We start from the raw sequence: 10,887 nt of genomic DNA, 5'->3' as shown, positions 1-10,887 counted from the left end.
AAAAAAAAAAAAAAAAACCCTTCGAATGAGATGTCTAATTGTCATAAATTCAACATTCAACATTTAATATCTTAAACGATATAGTATGTTGTAAGATCAAACACTAAGAAACACGAATAATAAAAAGACAATAGATCTGTACGACATAGAGATTTAACGAGGTTCACACACCAGGGTGATGTACTACGTCCTCGGGTGAAGAAAAAGATGATTCACTATGCAGAAGAGAAATTACACCCTAGCAGCGGCGGGGAAAAACTTGCCTTGAAACCCTAGCTGCGTGAAAATCATGGAATACAATGACTTTCTCAACAAGCAACAGTACATTATATATACTCCAAATCGCGGGTCGACCCATCAGGTCGTGGTCGATCCGGTCGAACCATACCGCCCGCACCCCCATATGAGATTAGTGATGGGCTCCGAGCTTGGGCCTATCAGCCCAACCCCTTTGCTTCCATCACAGATATCAGAAAATTTTTCATTCGATTCAACCACCAAAATATGTCGGATCGGGTCAATCTTCAAAATGAGTCAAGAATTCGAGACAAACATAACATATGTTACTAAAGTCTTTGAACAATGTTTGTTAAAAAAAAAAAGAACAAGAAATTAAAACCCTAAGTACTATTGTTAGTGAATCTCACGCAATTGACTCGAAATATAAATTATATATAAATTATAAATTAGTTTGAAGAGGGAAAATATCTCTAGTTTGAAGTAGATAGTTGAAAGTCATCAAATCATGAGCTTGTTTGTTTGTTTTTTTTTTTTTTTTTTTTTTTGTTCCCAAAAATAGTTTTGGCTGCATTTGGTATATTTATGGATCTTGTTTCTATTTTAAAAAAATTGATAAAACACAAAAATCAAAAAGAGATAAAGAGTCATTTATGTATTTTTACCAAAATTGATTTTCAGTTATTTTTGCTGTGAACTTTAATGAGCACATGCTTAAAGTCTTAATATGGAGGGGTAAAGTAGTCATTTATTTTGTAATTATAAATCTAAGCCTCTTGTCCCCTCTTCTTCAATCCAAAGTGGAGAAAGACAGTTATAAAAACGATGGGTAAAGGGAATCTCTTTACCCATTTATTCAAAAAAACCATTTTGCACATAGAGGTATCAAACTATTTCTCATAAAAAACCATTTTGGTCAAGTAGCTACCAAACAATTTTTATGTTTTGATAAAAAATAGTTTTCATTAATGATTTTTGTTAAATAAGTAAAAATAAAAAAGAAAAATGATACCAAATAAGACATAAACTACTCAAAATTAATGGTAAATATGTAACTTCAGTATGTTTTATATTTTTCCAATAAAAAACCTCAATTCCTATCATCTCTCTCGCTCGAAGCTCAAAGTTGAAAGTGAAAATTGAAACTTATTTTCTCATTATATAATCTATTTTATAAATAATAACCAAACAAATATTATTTGTGGTCACAATTTATTGTCACAAATAATTTCTAAAAAATAATTAATAAATACAAATAGAAATCATACCAAACAAAGCCTAAGTTAGGCCATAAGTATTTTTGATGAGAAAACGAAACATACTAGTAAAGTATTAACCATGTGGAAGCCTCCTCTAATCAAACTGATGTCAAGCAATAATTTTTTTTTTTTTTTTAATGAGAAAACAAAATATACTTGCAAAATGTTAACCACGTGGAAGCCTCCTCTAATCAAACTAATGTTAGGGAATAAGTTTTTTTGATGAGAGAACAAAACATACTAGTAAAATAAACACTTACACACATTGTCTACAATGACAATGAGGAGTTTATCTACATGGGCCTTATATGTTCATTCATGAGCAATAGAGTCAGCATCCTTATTTTTCTTTATAATATTCATATACTGAAAAGACTTCATTAAATAAGAGATGGAGAAGAGTTTCCTATGGGGGAGTGCGGTTCCTACGTGTGCGCAATGGTCAATGGGAATGCATGAAAAAACATCATCAAAGACGTCATTTTTATTTCATGGGGACAGGCTGGTCATTTTACCCCCTTACGTCTGAGTGTATGGGTTACACCTCCCCAAAACAAACCACTTTCCCATAAGAGATATCTAAAATGAGATTGAACAACTCCTAAAGCCACCCTTCTACTATACCATGTTTAAGCCGCGTTACTACCTACTCACATTCCATCCATACTGTTAATGTTGTCCACCTGTGCTTCTTGTCTACGAATCTCCAATTCTTGTGGTGATCCTACAAAACCATTATTCATTGCAATCAAGAGAAATTAAGAATCATGTAGCAAGAGGAAAGATCATCCGACCAAGTTAAAACCAAGCTCAAAGATACCATCACAAATCAAGCACTCAATCCCTTTAGACATGTTACACAAGAAGTTACAATGACAACAATTAACATATCGTAATGACACTTTATAAAGATATCTGCATTTGAATGTAAAGTTACATGTTAAAATAAGTATTTTTCCAAAACTTGAGAATTGAGATCAAGTCCAACCAACCTGAGGTTTGGAGTAGTTAAACTTGACCCAACCCAATCAGAATTATTCAAGCCCAAGCCAAAGAATTATTCAAGCCCAACCCAGGTTTTGGCTTGGGCTGGTTTCTCAAAATTTTATATTCTATAAAACGCAAGTGGATTGGCAATTAAAGCGGCCCATTTAAATTAAAGCAACACAAAACTAGGACCCCCACCAGATACAGAACTACAACAATTAACTCGAAACAAAATTAACCCCCCACACACCCCTTCTTTCCCTTTATTGGGTGCTACAATGCCTGCTTGGGGAGCCCGCGGCGGGGATCCACAGGGAAAGGAGGGGTGGAACCTACGGGCTGGGGGTAAGGCATAAAAGCCAGGCCTCATTGTGCTGGAGGGAATCCTGATAGAAAGGGAGAGCATGTTGTTTGTTGGAGGGGATCTAAGGGTGTTAATCAGTTCGGTTTCAATTCAGTTCACATTTATTTAGCTGAAACCAAAATCATATAATTTACCCAACGGATGCATTTGCTGAACCTCAACCGTTTAGTAAATGATTTTGATTCCACAGTTTTTAAACGGTGTTAATTTCATGGTTTTAAATGGTTTTGATCACAATTTATTCTATGTAGTTTTTAAACGGTTCGCAATCGATTTGCTAGTTTATTCGCATGCTTACTAAAATTTGCTTTTGTTAATAAACGCTTCAATCTCGTATCAAATAAAATGAGGCATTGAACAAACAAGGATTTAATTACATAATAGAAGTAAATTATTAAATAGACTATTGGACAGCCTCTATGGTCCTTAATTATTCCCTAAATTAAACAATTATGTTTCGTTAAAACAACCAAATATTTAATCGTTATACAGGTTAATCAGATAGGTTTTGAGGGTTTAAATGATTCGATTTTTAATGTGTCAATTTGGTTTGAAATTAACAGGTTAAACGGTTAAAACCGACCCAACCCAATTAACTACTCGGTCTTAAACTTGAAACCAGAACCGAACCTTTTGCTAAACGGTTTTACAATTTCGGTATAAACATCTCGGTTTGATTTTGACAAACGATTTCGATTTCAAATTCACATCCTTAAGGGGATCTCGATGTCATGGTATTTGCGTGATTTAGTTCATCAAATCCACCAATGAATGGATTTTCTCCTCCTCAATGACTCTGAGGGAAAATGAGGCTAAGAAAATCTTCTGGGTGCTCTTGAAACTTCTTAATCTTAATAAAAAAAAATTCCTCTCCATACAAATTGACGAGGGAAACGACATTGAGAATGCATTTATTCATCCTCCAACCCCTATAACAGTGATATCAAGAGGATATATAACATTATTTGCATTGATAAAATCTCTCTTATTTCTACAACCCAACTGTAGCTCATAATTTTTAAGCCTAGACGTGATCTTTCAACCTCTCTCTTTATCTTTGACATTTTCCTTTATTCTACCAAAACTGCATGGGGTTGTAAATTCTTTGCACAATGTTGCTGAAAATGAGCTGTCGTATATTTTTCACAACAAAAATCTCCCAAGAAAGAAAAGAAATGCCACCTGGTCGTGTAGGGGCATAAACAAGGGATGGGTATTTTATATTTCACTAGGGCAAGGCCATCATTTTGCTCTCCCTCTTGTCTGGAAGCAAGGGCCATGTCACCGAAAAAATAATTCTCGAATATCGGGTCTTTATCTTCGCTACGGACACTATTTGGGCTTTTTAAGCTAACATCAACTCCAACATCCACCTCACGTTTGAGGGGGTTTTATTCTAAGGGACATGGTTCTCTGAGCCACATACAAGGTGAGAGTATTCTCATTTTCCTCTCTCTCTCTCTCTCTCTCTCTCAATGACCTTGCTATTCTCCTAAGTATTAACTCATTCCGTCATACCTTATTGATACAGTCCCCTATGCCACTTGCTGTGAGGCCATCTTTCTTATTTTGAAATCAAATTATGGATTCAATTAGCTTTGATATTACTTATCATAACTCTCTCTCTCGTCCATTTCCACTTCGTTTTGATTCCTTCTTAAATGTAAAAACTCTTTGTCATTTTCTCCTATCCTATTATCAAGAAGCATATGACAATTTATCAAGGGCTCAAACCATTAAATATTACTTCTGTTTGCTTCTTGAGTCGATATCAATTATTATAGATTTCTTTTTCAATATGGAAAGCAAAGAGTAGAAATTTATGCATAATAGTAGAAAATAAAATTTCCCAAAAAAAAAAAAAAAAAAAAAAAAAAAGTTTCCCTCGCCACACAAACATTCAACCCCTCCCTTCTAATTTTCAGTGGCTTCTGGTTTGCTATCTAATTGTTTCATTGATTTGGTTTATAAATAAATGCATGACTCAAAATAAAAAAATGTCAAAAAGAAAATAGAAAATAGAAAAAGAAGAACATCACTTTCATTTGACTTTTATATGGCCTTATAATAATGTATAAAAGATATGAGGTGTTCAATTAATTTAGTGTAAATTTTTTTGGCCTTTTTTAGTCCTCTTGATAATTATCAGCCTTATTAAAAAAAAAAAAATTGAAAAGAAAAGGTTTACAAAGTTCTTTTAGTTAAAAAAAAAAAAAAAAAAAACCCTCCGAATGAGATGTCTAATTGTCATAAATTCAACATTCAACATTCAATATCTTAAACGATATAGTATGTTGTAAGATCAAACACCAAGAAACATGAATAATAAAGAGACAATAGATCTGTACGACATAGAGATTTAACGAGGTTCACACACCAGGATGGTATGCTACGTCCTCGGGCGAAGAAGAAGATGATTCACTATACAGAAGAGAAATTACACCCTAGCAGCGCCGGGGAAAAACTCGCCCTGAAACCCTAGCTGCGTGAAAACCATGGAATATAATGATTTTCTTAACAAGCAACAGTACATTATATATACTTCAAATCACGGGTCGACCCATCAGGTCGTGGTCGATCCGGTCGAACCATACCGCCCGCACCCCTATATGAGATCAGTGATGGGCTCCGAGCTTGGGCCTATCAGCCCAACCCCTTTGCTTCCATCACAAATCTCAGAAAATTTTTCCTTCAATTCACCACCAAAATATGTCGGATCGGGTCAATCTTCAAAATGAGTCAAGAATTCGAGACAAACATAACATATGTTACTAAAGTCTTTGAACAATGTTTGTTAAAAAAAAAAAAGAACAAGAAATTAAAACCCTAAGTACTATTGTTAGTGAATCTCACGCAATTGACTTGAAATATAAATTATGGGTTGGGGTTTCCTGGTCGATCACCTCACATTGGAATCTTTTGAGGGACATCTTTTTGCACCGTAAGATATGAAAGACATAAATATGATGCATTGATTTAGAATAAAATAATGCACAGTAGTATGAAATACAATATATAACATATGAATTTAGATTGAAGAAGTTCAAACATCGGAACATCCTGTTCACACGATTTTTCTTCCCTCGCTCCTGCAGCTCTCGTCCCCAAATCCTAGCCCCCTCTCTCTTCTCTCTCTCTCTCTGTGTGAGAGTTCTTTGCGTCTCTTAGCAATAGAAAGACTGAAAATCCTCTACTTTTTTTCCTTCTGGAATTAGGGTTTGAGAGAGGGGTGGGAAGGGGGTTCAGGTGATAGGGGGTAAGATACAATTTTAATCCCAAATCAAAGAGGGAGAAGAGACGAAACAATGATTCTCTTCAAATTTAACTCTCCCAGAAAAAGAAATATACAAACAGGAAAGATTAGAAGGAAAATCCCACACGTTTTGGCAACGACTATGTTTTCAAAAGAACCCATCCAATTAATAGACTCCAATAGACTTTTGTCTCGCAAATTTTCTAGGCTTTCAATGGTTCGGAGAAAATCTGGTGAGGAGGTGCAGCAAAACAAAGAAGATGAGAGGAGAAGAGAAGAATCCATAAATAAACCTAAAAAAATCAGCTTGATCTTTCCGGCTGCCAGTGCCTTACAAGCATAGGCAGTCGAACTCGAGCCTTCGAGGTGAGGAGAAAGTTGGAAACAGATAAAAATGTTTGGTATTAGAAAAGTATATTGTAAAGGATATACAAATGAGACGAATAAGTGATCCAGATCATAAGATTCTATACGAATGTATAAGATTATTCTAGACCATCAAATCCCTTAGTTGGTCGGCAGAGCAGAAAAACTTTTGCCATAAATTATATATAAATTATATATTAGTTTGAAGAGGGAAAATATCTCTAGTTTGAAGTAGATGGTTGAAAGTCATCAAATCATGAGCTTGTTTTTTTTTTTTTTTTTTTTTTCTCTCTCTTAATTTCTCTTTCTTTTTCTTGTGGTTGGGGGAGTGGGGTTAGTCCTCTTTTCATTCTCCTAAAAAATTCTCATGTCAAGTTCTTATGAAATCGTAAAATATCAATACTAAATCAAAATTAAACAACTTTTAAGATTCATGTGCCATATAATTTTAAAAATAATAAATCTCAAATTAAATTAGTCCAAGAATTATGATTAGCTTATGAACTCTACAACCCAACTTGCTTACTTACATATATAAAAAATAAAAAGTAAAATTTTAGAATAAACCATAGCTAGCATATTTCTTCCCACATATGTAGACATGTGTTCAAGTATAACAACTTATATCTTAATTTGCACGATCCTTAAACCATAAGTCTTCATGGATAAAATCTACACCAGACACATGTTGAGATTAGAGATATGATGACTAGTTATATAAAGCCTGCATTCCATCTTCTAAATTGAAAGTCAATATTTTTATCATCTTTGCTTGTTTTGGATGCAAAGCAATGTATGTCTATGCTCATACAACAAAAAAAAAATAATATATATATGTATATTTTTTTTCTGGATAAGAGTTCAACATATAACATGCATCAAAAGAAACTTCTTATCATAATTGATATTGAAACCTATTGCTGCCACTTAAGGCAAGATTTGACAATGACTGTATATCGAGGAAGTGGTCTTGATTGGTCATGTATGTCCATACATCTCTGCAATCTAAAATCTTAAAACATTAGATAAAAGAATTCCTCAAATATATAGAGACAATACCGGGGCAAACAGATGTGGGATTATGACTCTATAACTCCTAACTTCGCGATAATTCTTAGATTTGTCAACTGTTTATTATTGAATTGACATGATAGAGCTTAAGCTGAACTTGTTGCTGGAGACAAGAAGATATTGAGACGATCAACCTACGGAGATATAACTTCTAACAATGCCTGGTTCACGTACCACATGACAGAACCAGGGTTGCTGGAGAACCATTAATTTCCAGACTGCCTGATTAGAAATACTGCTTCCTTAGGTTGAATGCCAAAACATATAATTCTTTTTTATTGGCATGTAATCTTTCTTCAAAGCTGAACCCAGGCCTAGTTGACAAAGGAGGGTGAAACCAGTTGGGATGGTCAACAAAAGGCTTTTTAAAATACATAGCCAACCTGGCCCAGCCATACTTGATAATGGTCCCAAATTGTTTTACCTCTTTCATGATTTCTTTTAATTTTTTAATTTTTAAAAAATTAAAATGATGTAATGTTACCTTCATAGTATGATTTTCTCTTGGTTTTTAAAATTAAAAGAATAAATACATGGCTTCTTAGAAGAAAAAAAAAAGCATTTTCATCATAGCTCGATGCATCAAAAGGAGGAAGAGGGCCCCATGGTCTTCATAATGGACCTCGGATATCATTTCAGAGCTTAAGAGGTTTTTAAGCACATCCTCTTCACCTTTTTCTTTTATAATGTCTAATTAATATGTTAATTGGCTCTCTAAAGTCTAAACCCAATGTGAGACCATGAAAACGAAAGGCAAAATGTAAATAATTTCGTAGAAGACCATCAACTTTCGATTAAAAAGATATTGCTTATTGCTTAGGGTTTAGATCTATAATTTTAGGGAGAAGGTTCTCTGAGCAAGTAACACAGAGGAGAGTACTAATGAAATACAATAAAATGGTACTATATATTAGAGGGTAATGAGATCATTTCATGTGAGGAGAGAGATAGACAAAGAGGTGTTAGTGTACCCTACCTCAACGGCTCAAAGAACCTTTTTCCCATCAAACCAAACATTGCACCATTATGTGCTCATTTTTAAAATTTTCTGGATTATTAGTTAGTTTTTTCTCTTTCTTCTAAAAGTGGGGTTTTGGTCTAATCATGTTTGAGTCTAGCTATCTGGCTTTTAATACTATGTTGAGATATATCTATATTATAAACTACAAATATATATAAGCCAAATTTTCCTTCAGCTATGGTGAATGAAAATCCATTTGTCACAATAGATTCAGATGTGCACACAAAGTTTCAAGTTGGTACTTTTTGAAACATACTAAAATCCTACACACGATGGTCAACAAGGTTTCTGTAAACCCAAGGATGAAGTGATGAACGTTACACTCCATGGATCCATCTCTTTCCTTTCCCAATAAGGGGTAGACACCACATTCCCAAATAGAAACATTTTCCCATTTGTTTTGCCGCTAACCAATAACCAACCTATTGAGGCCAAAAGCCTAGTCTTACATATCCTCACACATTCAAATATGCTTGATTTCTCAACCTTCTCTTCCTAAGCGTTGACTTTTTAAACGGAAACTGCCATCTGCTAGGCTAAGATAACATGCTCAGGTTAATCGGGAAGGATGAAAATTTTCATTTTCCAACAAGTCACAGTATTTTGCGTATAATCAACCCGTTTCAAAACTCTGCCACGTGTACCTATTCATAGATGCCTCAGAGTCTCGGGTAGAGAACTGTTCATGTCCGATAGACCATGTCTCCGTCTCTCGGACAGTATCCGAAAAATACTAAAGCTTGATGGGTATTTTCGTAAAGTAACATTACTTCCATTCCTGCTTTTCAAAATAGATAAGTTACCACTGAAAGCTACACCGGCGAGCGAACTCTGCTTGGAGCCTTGGACTCTTCTCCCTTGTCACGGGAGTCTCGTGGTTCTGAAGTCAAAGAAAAGTTGCAGAGAGCCAGAGAGAGAGAGAGAGAGATGAGTGACTCAAAGGTGGAGACAATCTCGAGGCTTGCTCAATGGAGGATCGATAGCTTTGGCCCTTGCTCTTACAGACGCTCTGAATCCTTCAAGGTCGGAATCTGGAACTGGTAATTAATCCCTTCTTCGCAGGATCTTTAGCCTTTTAGACTTTTAGACTTTTAGACTTTTAGTTATTTAAATTCTCGGTTACTCCTTTTATCGGAGAAATTTTTTTTTTTTTGACTAATTTCATATTCTATTCAAAACTTAGGTACTTATCAATCGAGAAGAATCGGTATCTCTATATCCGTCTCTTTCCGGAGCCTTGTCGAGCTTCGAAGGAGCAACCTCCAATTGCTAGATTTGTTCTTCGAGTGTCCAATCTTGGTGCTAACCGAAGACCGTACATTTCTCCTAGTATGTCTCTTTCAACTTTCATTTTTTTTTTTACTATTTAAAGTATGCGGAATTCATAAGCAATCTTTTAGAGGGGGAAAAGAAAAGGAAAATTTGATGATTGCGACTATTGTTTGCTTGGTCTGTGTTCCAGATTTCCTATCACCCCTTTACTGGAAATAAACCAATTTAGCTAATTCCTCGTGTTCTTTTGGTCTGGGGTTTTTCTTTTTCAATTTCCTTTTGTATGGTAAAAGTGGAAGTGACCTAACCAAATTTCCTAAGCTTAGCTTATGAATACCCAGTGATCTGTGGGTTCTACATGTGATCAAGTTGTTTTTTCTTCTTAGAGTGATAGAAGGGCGTCCAAGTGGTGTTGCTGCTGCTGTATATTTGGATGGGTTATTTTTGATATACTTGAAAGTGGTAATGGGAACTTCTGCTCGACTACCGATGAAAAATCCCAGATGTTTTTCAACATATCAAAATAGTTAAACTCGGTTGTCAAAAACTTTTCTGATATTCAAATTTAGAAGATTATTTAGAGTTCCTTAATTGTAGAGTTGCTTAAGTTCTGAGGTTTCACTGCCTTTGTTCAGTACTTCCTTCAAATGCAAATGTATAAGAGGAGATCATATGAAAAATGGAACTGATTCTTTCCTTTCCTTGGGGTTACTGGCCATCCGCCATATTTTAGCAACAAATCCAATAAATCTGAGTGTAGTGCTTGGTTTGATGTTAATACTTACTCTTTTGTTAATGAATGTGTGTATCATCATTAATATAAACCATGAAAGCTTCTTTCTGATTTTGTACCAAAATATATAAAAAGATGAAGCCTGTACTTTCGACAGAACTGATTGAAATATCTACACTTCTTATCTTACAAGTGTGAAAAATTATGAAGGCCATCTGAAACTTGTGTACTCACAAGTATGGAAAATAAGAAGGCCCTCCGAAACTTCTGCTGTTATACATTGATAAGAAACAGTGCAACTTCACATATATGTGTGGATTAAAA

The 10,887-nt window shown here is 34.7% G+C and overlaps 1 protein-coding gene across 1 annotated transcript in view; it reads left to right on the top strand.

Annotated features, from left to right (window-relative positions):
- Positions 1–9,368: 9,368 nt before the first annotated feature.
- LOC122062136 (BTB/POZ domain-containing protein At1g21780) overlaps positions 9,369–10,887 on the top strand; it is a 10,069-nt gene continuing 8,550 nt past the window's right edge. The window contains exons 1-2 of the mRNA XM_042625804.1: positions 9,369–9,598; positions 9,742–9,887. Coding sequence (XP_042481738.1) covers positions 9,486–9,598; positions 9,742–9,887 — 259 coding nt within the window. The 5' untranslated portion in view covers positions 9,369–9,485. The remainder of the gene's footprint in view (positions 9,599–9,741; positions 9,888–10,887) is intronic.

This window comes from Macadamia integrifolia, chromosome 14 (genome assembly GCF_013358625.1).
Source record: "Macadamia integrifolia cultivar HAES 741 chromosome 14, SCU_Mint_v3, whole genome shotgun sequence".
In the NCBI taxonomy this organism is placed as follows: domain Eukaryota; kingdom Viridiplantae; phylum Streptophyta; class Magnoliopsida; order Proteales; family Proteaceae; genus Macadamia; species Macadamia integrifolia.
Note: the sequence above shows the minus strand (reverse complement) of the source record. Positions and strands in the feature narration are given on the sequence as shown.